General features: G+C 34.6%; 1 protein-coding gene across 3 annotated transcripts; it reads left to right on the top strand.

Annotated features, from left to right (window-relative positions):
• The first annotated feature begins 3099 nt into the window (after nt 1–3099).
• On the top strand, nt 3100–7745 carry LOC131074103 (probable disease resistance protein At4g33300). 3 transcript variants are annotated; one of them, XM_058010648.2, is made up of 6 exons: nt 3807–3940; nt 4903–5001; nt 5095–5501; nt 5800–6155; nt 6240–6451; nt 6670–7745. In XM_058010648.2, the coding sequence occupies exons 2-6, from the start codon at nt 4986–4988 to the stop codon at nt 7485–7487; spliced, it is 1809 nt and encodes a 602-aa protein (XP_057866631.2). In that variant the 5' UTR covers nt 3807–3940; nt 4903–4985; the 3' UTR covers nt 7488–7745. The 3 variants fall into 3 exon arrangements, with proteins under 3 accessions (XP_057866630.2, XP_057866632.2, XP_057866631.2); XM_058010647.2 differs by lacking the exon at nt 4903–5001 and having other exon boundaries at nt 3100–3940; XM_058010649.2 differs by lacking the exon at nt 4903–5001 and having other exon boundaries at nt 3776–3940; nt 5148–5501.
• Nucleotides 7746–14984: the final 7239 nt, after the last annotated feature.

The following is a 14984-nucleotide window of genomic DNA, read 5'->3' as shown; positions in this document are numbered from 1 at the left end:
GAAAAAACACATTAAGACTAGTATGATTTCTAGTGTTATCATCACACTATCCAACAAAACTATATGGTTCAGCATCCACCTAACATACCTCATTTTTTATGTCTTTGGGATTCTCTATATTATGGAGCATTTTTTTCTCCTTGTGCAATTTGACTTCTTTTCTTTGTATTTTTATGATAGCATAAGACAAGTCTAATAGATGCTATCGAATGTTGAAGCTACCCATTTTTTTAACAAAAGTGTATTCCATGTAGCTAGATAATCAACTATAATTATATCCATCAAGAAACACGTACCTAGGTATGCAACAAGTTGCACTTCAGCATCATTAACAACTATAATGACATTCACTTTTCAAGAGTCAATTGTGTAGTACTCTTCATAAATTTGGAAACCTTCAAGCTGAAATAGTTCATGATTTTGGTGTATACTTTACATTGTTGGAAGCTTCAAAATATAACACATAATTACAAACTAACCATCTTTATTAGAAAATAGGTATAAAATGAAACTACAATTTTTCAAGTTTAATTAAAGACATTGTTTAAATGCATGAAATTTCAACAATCCATGATTAAAAAAATTGATGATTTTTGGAATTGACTATGTGATCAATTTTTTTAGATCAAAATCTAGAAACCATCAAGTTAAAGACAAAGTGGCAAGATACACTTTAGGTGATTCCATACTATTGGCCTCCAAATTGAAATTATCCTAAGGATCCATTAATTAATTATCAGGATAATTGAATATGGTTGGAGCATTGATAGATAGTAGGGCCCTCTCACTATGCTTAGGGGTCTTAAGTAGTTCTATTACTCGGATTTAAACTTTTAATTGGCTTAGTCATAGTCGTGTCTATTGTGCTAATGCTTAAGTAGAGGAGTGGACAATAGGATAGTTACAACAAAAGTATTGAGAATAAAAGGCAGTGTTTTACCATTGGTAGTAGCATCCTTTCCTCTAAATATAGATCTAATTCCTTTATTTACATTTATATCTTCATGTGGCATCCTCCTCGTTCGGTTCGGCGTGGCATTTACTCTTACTATTAGATGGTATATTAGCACACTTATGTTTTGGCATATACCTTTTTTTGCAGAGGCTTTTGGAACATGAATGATCTTCTCCTTTGGTGGTGACTTTCTTATTAGCTTGTTCATCTTTCCTTCATCATTATCTTCCTTTTGCTTCAATTTATGCACATGTGAAGATTGTGTATTAGGTGTAGTCTTATTGTCAACATGACCTTTGGCAATCACTTATCTATTTCTTAATTTATATTCAATTTGAACATATAAGGCAATTACATTGATAAGAGATTTGATATCTTCATTTAAAAATTTATCATTTTTGTACCTTTACAACATTAGTTCCTCAAGTTATTGGAAATATTGATTTGGTAACTCATATAACTTTTTATTTATAGTATTTTTTGGAATTAATTTATTTTGTTGAACAATAATAAACTATTCTTAATCCTCATGTAAAGCAGTGAAAAATCATTTAACTAATGCATGTTAGCTCAATTGTATTTTTTTTCCTTTTACAAGTACTTATACAAATTTTTATTATTTCACTAGGCTACGAATTTTCTCCTTTGATTAAGCCCTCAATACCAAGTCAACAATATAAAACAAATGATCAAAAGAATACAGGAAAAACATATACTGATGCATATAACAAGAATTTAAATGGTTGATGTAATGACGATGTTCTATGAATGCTCCTTGAATGATATCACTATGATGTATGGATGCATATTCATAATTTTAGATTATTTGAAATGAATTAAGGTTTTTCCTTGAATATAACATCATGCATATTAACAAACTTATGACTTGTAATCATCATAATTATTAGGCATAAAAATTTGACTTAAATTTGATATTTAAATTTAACTTTTGAAAAACCTTGAAGTTGAATTTTTATTTTTAAACCAACCTAACAAAAAATTAAAATGACTAAATTAAAATTAAAAAATAACTACTAAAAATATATACAATTAATTTTTTGGTCCATTTTTATATTAAACACACCTCTTCTATACTAATTACTACACTAAAAAATAACCTATTAAAAAAAACACAAGTCGGAAGAGGGAATGCATGAATGCAATTTTCAACCATTGTAGAGAAAAGAATACAATAGCTTCCCGTCCTAACTTCGCACCTTAAAATCTAAAGGATAGAAAGGAGGAATGCATGAATGCAATTTCTAACTATATTATAGAGGAAATTATACAATAGCTTCCCATCTTAACTTCACACCTTAAAATCTAAAGGGTAAAAAGGAGGAAATGCATGAATGCAATTTCCAACCAAGAAAGAATACAGTAGCTTCCCATCCGAATTTTGCACCTTAAACTCTGAAAAGTAGAAAGAAAGAAATACGAATACAATTTCTAACCATCATAAAGGAAAGACTACAATAGCTTCCCATTCTAACTTCACACTTTAAAATCTAAAAGATATAAAGAAAGAAATGCATGAATGCAATTTCTAATCATTATAAAGGGAAGAATACAATAAATTTCCATCTTAACTTCAAACCTTAAAATTTTCCCAACCAGAAAAGAACAGAGTAACTTCCCATCCTAACTTTCCACCTTAAAATATGAAGGGTAGATCGGATTTTGCCGGAATTTAAGTTAACGAATTACAAAGAGAGTTCATAGGCAACCTCCATGTTGCAAGAAACGGGAAGGGATCTATCTGTCGGAATCTTTCCCGATATCAGTCGGAATCTTCGAGACTCTGAATATTATCCATTCTGACATTTGGCTTTGCTAAGCAACTGCGCCCGCCATCTTCCAAGACGTGGCAGGTAATCTGTTCCTTTCCAGAATTCTGTGCTGGCGCTTTTGATTCGTTCGACCAAAAATATCTGAGCAGAAAACATTCAAACAATTTATTTTACATCCGCATTTCCCTGTATCAAACACTAGACAAAATATCATTCGACTATGAAAACACGTGTCGTTAAACAATGGGCTCACAGTATGCGTAAATTAAACCAGCGGCTATTACCACGGGAGGTGGCAGTGAGACCATTTTATCGATGTGCTGGTTTTTTGCACGCGACCGAGATTCGTATGTATCCGTTGACGTGTCTTGCAAGGCCAGAGTTTGTGTGCTTCCCAGAAGTTCAGTTCTTTGCTCTATAAATATGCCTGAGCTATGCCTTCAAACTTTCCAACGAGAGAAAGAGAAAAGCTATAGCAAATAGCCAGCTACAAGTTTTAAACTTCGCGAGTTATAGAGTTTTTTGAGATTTTGTGAAATCTTTAACTGAATTTTTGTTTTAGGAATATATAGAATGGAGAGTTTCAATAGCAAGATTGTGTGTGCTAGAGCCGATGCCCTGCTGAAATCCCTTATCCCAGCTACCCAGCAACTTTGCGCATCTGACCTGCAACAACGCAAGAATCAGCAAAATCCCACTTTTAACCAGTTTTCAGACACGCTTATTAGGGGTTCAGAGCTGGTGAAATCTTGTGAGAGCATTAGCGCTTTAAATACATTTCGTAGGTGTAGATATGCTTCACAGATACTCAAGCTAGAAGAGGAGATCAGTGGCTTCATGAGTTCTATCCCAGACTACATGGTGTTAGATGCTAGAAATCTTATGTCAGCCATGAAAGATATATATAAGGAATTGCAGCCTCCAGATAAAAGTAGTACGGTGAATACCATGATTCAACAGCAAATGAGTTTAGGTAACCTGAATCAAAGTACTGAATTCCAAGAGGCTTACAAATGGTCTAATCTTAGTAATTTTCCTGTGATATCTCGGTTTTATGCGGGATTGGAGAAGCCTGTTGAAGATTTGAAGGAGCTTTTATTCCAAAGCGAGGTGTCGGTCATTGGAGTGCATTGCATGGGGGGTGGTGGGAAAACGACTTTGGCCTCGGCTATTTGTAATGATCCCCATATCAAAGGTAACGTTTCTTTCTTCGATTTCGTTTTTAACTAGTGTTAATTTTTTTGGCCTATCACATCAATATCTTAGATTTTGGGCAAATGGCTTCGGTGTTTAGGTCATCAAGGTTAAATTGATCTGTGTTTGTTGAATTGTACCAATTTATTTGTAACCCTTACATATTCTCTGTTCCTGAGGGTTTTATTCATGTGGGTCGGCCTACAATTTCCTGTGTTAAATTTGTACAGACTTAGATTTTGAATTATTATTTTTCTTGTCGTTTTTACTAATGTTCTAAGCCTGTAAGGAAACCACTAAACTTTTTTGGCCCATCTCATAAATACCTTAGATTTTGGACAAGGGACTTTGGTGTTTATGTCATCGAGGTTAAAGTTATCTGTGGACATTTAAGGCTAAGATCGTTTTAAGGACGTTTAGTCTACATTCGTCAGTCAATGGGTATAGAATTTCAAAATTAAATCTCTTGGCATTTCATATAGAGTTTGTTGGCTATGTACATTGTCAGATAAGTTAGAAAAGTAGTATTATTTGTTGAATTGCACCATTTGGTTTGCAACCCTTGCATATGCTCTGTTCCTGAGGTGTTTTCCTGTGGGTCGGCCTGCCATTTCCTATGTTAAATTTGTACTCTCTTAGATTTCTAATCATGAATTATCTTCCTGGTGCTCTAGTTTTGGAGCACCAGTTTTGGATAGAACAGTTAGATATTGTTTCTGGATTCAATTGTATTGGAATTTTTCTATCAATATTTCAGACTCTGTGATCCATCATAGAATAACAGAAAGTCAGAAGAATATAAGAAATTTTTCTCTTCTAGCTCTCTATTATTCTGATGATGGATCATATGTGTTACCCGAAATGATGATGAAAAACTTCAACACAATTGATTCCATGAAACAATAGTGAGCAGCATTATGAATTGTGAGAACTAATACCATTGATTTTTTCTGTGAGCATCAGGCTATTTTGGAAATGTACATTTCATTATTGCCTCGACTATCCAAATCTGAGGAGAGTTAGGTGGACGGCGGGTTATTTTGAACATGTACATTTCATCAGGTTGTGTGGGTCGGCCTACCATACACTTAAATTTCCAATCATGATTTTTTTGCAACCTACTGAAAAATAATTGTTTTCTTCTGTGAACATCAGGTTATTTTGGGAATGTACATTTCATCACTGTTACACAATTGCCAAATCTGCAGGGAATTATAGAGACGATGTGGGAGAAGATTGTTGGAAGGAAGAAGCCTGAGTTTCAGAATGTAGAAGATGCACGCATACAGCTAAAGCAGCAGCTTTTTACTCAATCCAAGAGAACTCTGATGATATTGGACGATGTCTGGTCCAGGGCTCATTTGGAGGAATTACTATTTGAAGCGCCAGGGTACAAGACTGTTGTCACAACCAGAGACAGCTCTACGATTCCCCAAAACACCTGTACTCGACCGTATCAGTTGCCATTGTTGGGCCATGAGGACGCTCTCTCGCTTTTCTGCTTCTCAGCTTTTGGACAGACATCAATTCCAAGTGCCGCAGATGCAAATCTAGTCATGCAGGTATTTGTCTTTTCTTTCCTTGAAAATAAAAATATGGAAAGGCCTAAAGCTTCGTATAGAATCAAATAAATGAATTACATGCTTATTTGTGTTTTTGCTCTAAGAACTTGCAGTTATTGAATGTTCTAGTAGACTAGCATTTGAAGGAAGTTATTTAATTAATTCTGCAATTATCACCAGTTAATCCACAAAAAAATATGCTTCAAGTTATATAATATAATTTAATTTAGTCTTTCCTTTCATCTTTTACAGAACTTCCTTTGGCCACTAATAAAAATATCGATCTTATGAATTGCAGGTGCAAGCTGAATGTAAGGGCTTACCCCTAGCTTTAAAGGTGATTGGGAGCTCTTTGAATGGGGAACCTCATGGGACCTGGTTGAACGCAAAGAACAAGCTTTGCCAGGGGCAGTCCATATCCAGTTATCACAAAGAAGGGCTTTTTAGATGCTTGGAGACCAGTATTGATTCCTTGGATGATGTTGGGAGAGAATGCTTCTTAGATTTAGCATTATTTCCAGAAAACCAAAAAGTCTGTGCTGATGCACTGCTGAACATTTGGGTTTATATTCGGAAGCTAAAGTGGCAAGATGCCTTTATCATGTTATTGGAACTTGCAAGCAAAAATCTCTTGAATTTAATCAGCAGCTCAGGGTATTTGCCTGTCGTTATATATATTAAATTTCTTGCTATCATTTTTTTTTAACATTGAGCTGATATTGTTTCTGTAATTATCAGAAGGCAAGCAACAATCTCTTATGGAAATGCCTCTGAGCTGTACTTTTCTCAGCATGATGTAATGAGAGATTTGGCCATATATTTGGGAAGCCAGGACAGTATAGTCCATAGGAAGAGATTATTCATGCCCAAGAAGGAGCTGAGCTTGCCAGGAGAGTGGCAGATGCTTAATGATAGATCATTTAATGCTCAAGTTGTCTCTATTCACACAGGTACGTTGTTCTTCCAAAAATATTCATACTTGTTCAGTGGCAAACTCTGCAAGCTATTTGAACTATTAAAATGTATTAGCTTTTGTGTTTTGTCATCATGAATAATAATACTATTGAAACAACAATATTTTGATATAGATTGTTTACATTAACTGCTTTTATTCTTGGCCACTAAAAGATATTCTAATTCAATTGCATATATATTGGATCTATTGCAGGCTCTATGGCTGAAAATCAGTGGTATGAGATGGATTTTCCAGAGACAGAGGTTCTAGTGATACATTTTTCTGCAAGCGAATACTTTCTACCACCATTTCTTAAAACCATGAAAAAACTGAAATCTGTAATGTTGTGTAATTTGAGTTCAAAGAGGACCACACTAAAAGGTTTAGATGTCCTATCTTCACTCACTCAGCTCAGGAACGTTCGCTTGGAGAAGTTGGATGCGCCCTCTATTTTAGAACAGATCAAAGTTATGCAAAAATTAGATAAACTATCTGTTAGTTTATGTGAAGGGTTTGGAAATATTTCCACATTCAGCAACAGCAACCTACAAGAATTTAATCTGGACCACTGCAGCGATTTGGAGGAATGGCCACTTGACATCTGTCATATGCCCTCTGCTCAGATATGGTCTATTACCAACTGCCATCTGGTTGGAAAATTACCATATGATCTCGGAAATCTGAGCTCTTTAAGAATGTTACGATTATCACAATTACCAGGCCTGAAAGAGCTACCGGCATCAATTGGAAAACTTGAGCAGCTGGAATTTCTTGACATTTCACTGTGCGAAGGCTTGAAAGAACTTCCAGAGGAAATAGGTCAGCTCCAGAATTTGAAAGAGTTTGACATGAGAGAGTGTTCTCGCTTGAGGAGGTTGCCTAGAAGTGTTTGTGGACTAAGCTCTCTGAAACATGTCATCTGTGATGAGAAGATTGGGCACCAGTGGCTGCGAGTTAAGGCCTCTTCTATCCCTAATCTAAGAGTTGAAATTGTGGAACCGCAATTTACTCTGGATTGGCTTGATGATTGAGAAACTCCAAGCAAGTGCACATCCTGTTAAGTAATCACTGTGGTCTCTTTCTTAGTTCCTGCAGATGGAGCATACTGTCAATTTCACTTCAGCTAAATTGAAAGAATTGGTAATGTGTATATCATCCATCTTATTTGTAATATGTGTCAAAGTTCAACTCTATGAACAATTCTCCTGCATATGGAGCAAGTTGTAGGTTTCACTTCAGCTAAATTGTAAGAGTTTCTAATATATCATTGTGTATATTATCCATGTAAATTTGTAATTTATTTGTCAAAGTTTAACTTTACAAACAACCCTCTATCCCCAATTTTTTTGAGGGGCCTTCTTTGGTTGAGGGAGAAACCGCATGACAAGGAAACAATTTTCCTTTGTCATACATTATTGTTGTACGTGACATTAAATACCCAATTTAAAAAAGAACATTTTTTAAAATTTTTGTGTAAGTTCTTAAGAGTGAATACCATATGGTTGGCACCATAGTTCTTCATTAATGGCTTTCGTGATCTCAAATGCTAATTATGTCATGACACTAAACATGAAGCTGCAGGGCAAAAAAAATCATGTAATTTCATCTTCATACAGTACACGCCAACTTTTCTTCTGATACAGATCAACTTTATTTCGATGAAATCGCTCTCAAAAACTGCTTAAATTCTAATGGTTTTCTTTGACTTTCTAGCCTGTCGCAGATTTAATCTAATGTTTCGGATTCATCTTTATGTTTTCGAGACTTCCCAGTTGTCAGTTTCGGTTCTTTATGATTCAAAGAATACGCTTGTTCTGAATTGATGCTAGTATTTAGAAAGCAAAGATAGTAAGGTCTTAGTCCAGGCATTTCAAAATCAGACATTTTTTTAGGCTGAAGTTCAGGTAGCTACCGGCATGATAGAAAAGAACTTTGGTACCATGGAAAGCAGAATAATTTAATACCTTTGGGAAGACTTGTTCCTTGTTTATTTCAGTTTTGAAAGAATTTGTAGGCCTTAAAGAGAGAAAATCACCAAAGATTCGTTAACAGACATCAATCTGTTTGTTCCCAATCAACTCTTTAAATATTAACCAGCGCAATTACAATTTGACGAGCGCATGACCGCCTTGAGAATTCTAGTGTCCTCAATTAACTCCATTTAAACTTATCCAGTTTGGTAATTTACGAATTCTAAGTGGTGAAATGAACGTGGCTTGAATTTGGGATCTTTTTTATTACCTACATGGGATAACCCTCTGCCTCTAAACATCTTGCCCTACGCAAACCTCAGTTCAGGCACTGATTTCAAAAGCTGCAGAAAATTGTTTAGATTTTGTACCGAACACAATTTTCCTTACCAGTTTTCAATGCTAGATACAGTGGAAAGATCGGTAGGATTCCATCGGATGAAAGCTTATACGCAGAAGCAGAAGATAAATTCCTCAGTTTTCGTACTTTTTGGAAGCAAGGAGATTTTCAATCGGGTGGAATCAAATTATCTTTATACCCCTTAAATATTCTCTTACTGAAAAGACTGCTATATCAGAGCTCATACTGAGTCTGATGAAGTCTTATATTTTGAAAACAATATATTAGGGGAAGCGTATCATAGTGGACATAGATAATTTCGTGTATCTTAAATTCTTAAATGATTCATCCGATTTCGACAATTATTTTTTTGTTCTCTTCGTATGCAACTTAATTATTTAAAGCTATTGTTTTGGCTTTTGGGTAGTAACCACGCTACAGAATTCATTATGTGTGCAAAGGTCAAAAAGTGGTCATTGCAAAGTGTCATCCGATACATAATCAGCTTTGCGCCAATAGTAGATAACTCAAAATATCCAGTAGTAGTCCAATAGTAGTGGACAAATGTCTCAGTAGTTATGCATAAATGTCCCACTAGTTGTGCACAAATGGGTCAATAGTGGTGCACAAATGGGCTTATTATCGTCAAAAAAAATAAAAAATTATTCACTATATAAACATGTGACATTCATTAATGAACTTTTCATTATCAGTTTTTTGGGCTCCTTTTCAATGTAATAACGGGGGGTTGGGTTGACAAAAACATGACTGTCATTGGTACTATGTCTATAACCGGTGCGCTTCCCCTAAATTTTTCATCCAAATAATTTGAATGTCTGTCAACTAATTTTTGGTGATTTTCTCTCTTCCAAGTACTACCAACCTACTAAATCAGGGAGGAGCTATCTTCGTTAATAATATGAGATGGATTAGTAACAAATTCATCTCATGTGAAGGCCAAAACAATGACCTTGAATCCGAAGAGATGGTTAGGCACTAGCCTTCTAAATCTCATTGTAATTGTCTACTATTATGCATAGGTGTTCCGATTTATGTTATTTTGCATCACAATAACACACAGATTATTTACTTTGGATTGGCTTGATGACTTGACATCACAAAACATAACCTTCAAGAGACTTCAAATCCCTTTCAAGTAATCAACACATTCTCTTTATTAGTTCCTCCATAATTTCACTATTGTGATTTGTAATTTATATATCAAAGTTTTAAATATAGAAACAATCTTTGTTGAGGGGAAAAGAATGTAACAAAAATGTTTCTTTTTTTTCATCCCTTCTTATTCTAAATGACATCGAATTTCTATTTTACAATTGTAGACACCTAAATTTGATTAATTGAATTAATTGAATTTAGTTATCACGAGCATCTTTAATTAAATAATTATGCATTATTTTATTAATTAGTGTTCCCTCCTTTTAGCTAATTAATTTCATTAATTACACTATAGCCCCCTTTTAATTAATTATTTGATAACCATAAATCAATTGATTAATTAAATTTGTCCCTTTTCTTCTATTAAATACATCAAATGCATAAATTGATTATTTAATTCATTTTGTTTTTTTCCTCTTAATTTTCTCATAGAATTAATTAATTAATTCTATTTTCTCACATACCTCCTAACTTTAACCCACATATAACATTTCCTCTAATCCAACTTGCCTAGTTAACCTTACGTTTTAGTCAACATTCCAAAATATCTCTAATATCCTAATATTTGGGGAAATATCTTGATATTTAGAAATGAGTCCCCTTTTAATTAATTATTGGACAATCATAAATCATTTAATTAATTAAATTTACCTCATCCTTCTATTAAATAAATCAAATGCATAGTTTGACTTTTTAATTCATATTTTGTCCCTTCCTTCATTATTCTCATAGAATTAATTAACTAATTAATTATATTTCCCCACATGTCTCCTAACTCTAACCCTTATCTAACCCTTCCTCTTTCTTAACCCACCTAATTAACCACAAGTTTAGTCATCCTTATCCCTTATCCCTCCTCATATATGTGCATTTCCTAAAATTTTGGGAAAATATCTCAAATATATTAAACCATAGAAATATCCTCATTTTTTTAGGAACCATTTCCTAAAATTTGGGGAAAATATCCTAAATATCTTAAACCATGGAAATATCCTCATTTTTGGAGGAACCACTTCCTAAAATTTGGGAAAAATATCTCAAATATCTTAAACCATGGTAATATCCTTATTTTTGGAGGAACCATTTCCTAAAATTTGGGGAAAATATCTCAAATATCCTAAGTCATGGAAATCTCCTCATTTTGGAAGGGAACCAAATTGCCTAAAATTTGGGAATATATCCCAAACTTCTTAAACCATGAGAATATCCCTATTTTATAATCTCTCTTTTGGGTGTCTCATTCCCAAATAGGCATGTGTCCTAAAGGACACTTGTTATTCTTTTTCATGACACTTGCCCTTCTCAAGCACACTTGTCATTTCCATCCATGACACTCGCCCTTCTCAAGGACAAGTGTCTCATTTAGTCAACCTTATCCTCTTTCCCTCACCATATGTGTGCATATTCTCAAATATCTTGAATTTCCTAAAATTTGGGGAAATATCATCATTATCTTGATATTTGAAAATATTTTCATATTTGAAATATAAACTTCTTATTTGGTTATCTCTCTCTCAAATAGACGTGTCCTCAAGGACATTGGTCATTCTTTTCCATGACACTTGCCCTTCTCAAGGACACTTGTCATTTTCATCCATGACACTTGTCATTCTCAGGGACAAGTGTCTCATTTTCATGCCTCTTCTTCTCCTATTTGGCCTATTTAATCCCCTCATTTTCCTTCACAATCCATCCACTTTCATTTTTATACATTTATTGTGCCAATTTATTTACTCACATCCATACACTTTGCATCTCATTTTAGCTTAATCTAGCTTGCATACTCATCATCATGGAGCACATCTAGCACCCTTGGAAGCACAAAATCAAGAACACATCAAGTCAAAGGAACAAAATGCATTTTGCATTTCTATGTGTTTTTGTCAATTATGCTTCATTTATATTCTTTTAGCGTCCTAATCTTGAGTGTTTGAATAATTTGTGTGTTAGGTTGTTATCTTTTTTATTTCAATCATCTTTATTTCACACTCACATTTTTACTCGCACATTTCTAGCACGCTCTGTGGGACTCACTTCACATGTCCATCTCATACTTTTTGTTGTTTTAGTGTGTTATATTGCAGATTTTTGACACTTGTAAGAAAAAATGTGAGAATACAGGCAGATTTTCGCCCTCAATGGAAGTCTCTTTCATCTCAATTTCAATTTATAGAAGTAGCAGGATTACTTTGTGAAGTGGTGGGAATGCTCTATGTTTTTATTTTCTTATTATACTGTAATTTTTTTAATCTTTTTTATATTGAATTTATGATACCATAATTGCTCACTCATAGGAAGTCAAAAATTTCCAACTTGAATCATACTCAAATGTGCATCAAAATATTTCATTATTGAAATTTCTTGTAATATATAAGAATAGAAAGTGATGGTCAAGTTCAATGACAAAAAGATAGCTCATTTAGTAATGTTGTACATATGTGTCAATAGAGATCAAATCATTGTCTTGTATCTATCATCTAAGCAGTCTAGAACTTGCACCATGATTTAGTCATCTCAATAACTTGTATCTTCTATAGTAAGAATCAACGATTACTTTAGTGGCGAATATTCGCCAATGGCAAATTTTTCACGTCAGCCCTGTCGGAAATGGTGAATATTTTGTACCGTATGGGGTGGCCATGTCGCTAGAACATTATCAATTTCCGTCAATGTCACGGCCCGATCGCCATATGTTTTATGCAATTAAATGTTTCTATGTGATGATTTCACCAATACAATATATGGTGGACGCATGGTAAATTTAATTATTTTGCCTACACTATCCGAGGTTGCCTTAATAGATGACCTTAATTCGCCTATAGGAATGTGAAGATTTGTTATCTGGGGGGACCCAATTCACTTGACATCTTGCCGACATGTGTCTCCAGTCACCCCAACTTTCGCCAACTATATTGTATTCGCTATTCGCCTATTATTTGGACGATCTATAATCGCCTCGAAAATTACATAAGTCATATTTGGACGACCTATAATCGCCTCAAAAATTACATAAGTCGTGTTATAATTACACGAGATTCACCAAATATTTGTATACTGGTAAATTCCCGCGGAATTCGCCATATAAGGATTGGTATAAATACATGCAAAGATCAGATCTATCTCAACACAATCTAGTGGGTTCTAGGCTCTGAATTCTGATCAATAGTGAAGTTTCAAATCAAGGAAAATCATTGTTGTTGGCTGTATTGGCGACTGCCTATTACCTAAAGCCTAAAGGTGAGCGATCATATTTTTGAACTGGTATATTATACATTATAGTCTATTATTTCTTCTTCATTAAATTGATATTTTTTTGGCAGCCTTTATTTCATTGGAGATGTCAAACAGGAAGAGGGTAGGAAACCTGAATGTGGGGAAGGCCAAGAGAGGCCAACAAAAAGTAGAACGTTGCCTTCGTACTTTGGCATTGGAAAAGATTGTGGTACTCGTGAAAATAAAAAAGGTACATCATCACAAGTACAAGTAAAAAATTCGCCACTTGCACCACATGTTGAAGATGGCGGCAAACCTGATATCTCAGATCAGGATGATCTTGAAGAAGATTATCTGGTAGATACCCAAGTTAGTCGGAATGATATAATTCCATTGATGATAATGCATGGAAGGGGAAAAGAAAAGCCATATCAAAAAATGGTGAACCACAATCAAAAAAGGATCGGGAGTGGGATATGTCAGTCAGGAATTTTCAAATTAATTGGGCATCGAAGTATCCATTCATTGAACCAATGGAGAACCAATTGAAGGCGAGCCTCCAATAGAATGCAGGTGTAAGATTTGCCCTTGGAAAAATAAGAAGGAAATTAGGTTGCAGCTAAAATTTGACACCATAGAAAAGCATATGGGTAAAGTTTATGAAAAACAAATGATAGACGGGGTTGAAAAATCAGTGATAAGATGGAAAACAAAGAATGAATGTAAGCATGTGAGGAATGCCAAAGAGTATTATTTTCATGAGAAATTACAGACGAAGCCTGCTGAAGTTAAAGGTTCTATTGAAGCTGTTTTTGGAAAAGCAATGCAAATAGAACAACTGGGAAAAGTTGTTCAGTTAAGCGTTGTTTTTCATATTTTGAGTAGAGGGCGTGCTATGATAGATTTCCCATCAACTAGTGGTTTATTACACTTTTTGAAAGTTCCTAACTATCCTAATAGACACTGGTCAGTAAACAGTGGATGGGAATGGGCAAGTTGTCTTGCTGAGGTTGAAATAGAAGATGTACAGGAAAAAATAAGAGAGTCAAACTTCATTGCATTTTCTTTAGACGAAGTTACGACAGTAGACAATACTTCATGGGTATGCATGCATGTTTATACTGTAGAGAATCATACCCACCAACCTCATCTACTGTCTGTTGCTAAAATGAAGGAGAGTGCGATAGTGGAAAATTTATTTCAACTAGTAAAGAGAAGTTTAATTGAATATGGAGGTATGGATGACATGACGGTAGCCAAAAAAATGGTTTGTGTTGGAGCAAATGGAGCTTCAGTAATGCAAGGTCACAGGAACGGTCTTTGTACAAAGATTAAAACTTCATTTGCACCGTACATTACTGCAATTCACTGCATGGCTCATAGAATGAATCTAGCTTTTGGAATTGTGAGCAAGTTTGCTTCAGTTAAAAAAATTGAAATTTTAATCAGAGAGCTCTACTCACACTTGTGTCGAAGTCCCAAGCGATTTATGGAATTTCAACACTTTGCTGATGGATTAACTGATGGGAACAAGCTTCTCAAGGATAATGATACCAGATGGATCTCTTTGGATGGTTCAGTGCATCGAGTGTTTTTAGAATATCCATCCTTGATTGGACTATTTCACACAACTCGCGACGAATCAGATCAACCAAAATTTCCTGAACTTCTTGGCAGGTTAAGTAATTTAGAGACATTCTTAACTTTAGCAGCTCTTCTGCCCATGCTAGAGGAAATGAGGAATATTATGAAGGCTGCCCAAAAAAGAGCTTTGTATATTGCAGAATATGCTATGTTGCATAAGATGACATGCATGACCCTCGACAATC

The sequence above is a fragment of the Cryptomeria japonica genome, chromosome 4 (genome assembly GCF_030272615.1).
Source record: "Cryptomeria japonica chromosome 4, Sugi_1.0, whole genome shotgun sequence".
Taxonomy (NCBI): domain Eukaryota; kingdom Viridiplantae; phylum Streptophyta; class Pinopsida; order Cupressales; family Cupressaceae; genus Cryptomeria; species Cryptomeria japonica.
Note: the sequence above shows the minus strand (reverse complement) of the source record. Positions and strands in the feature narration are given on the sequence as shown.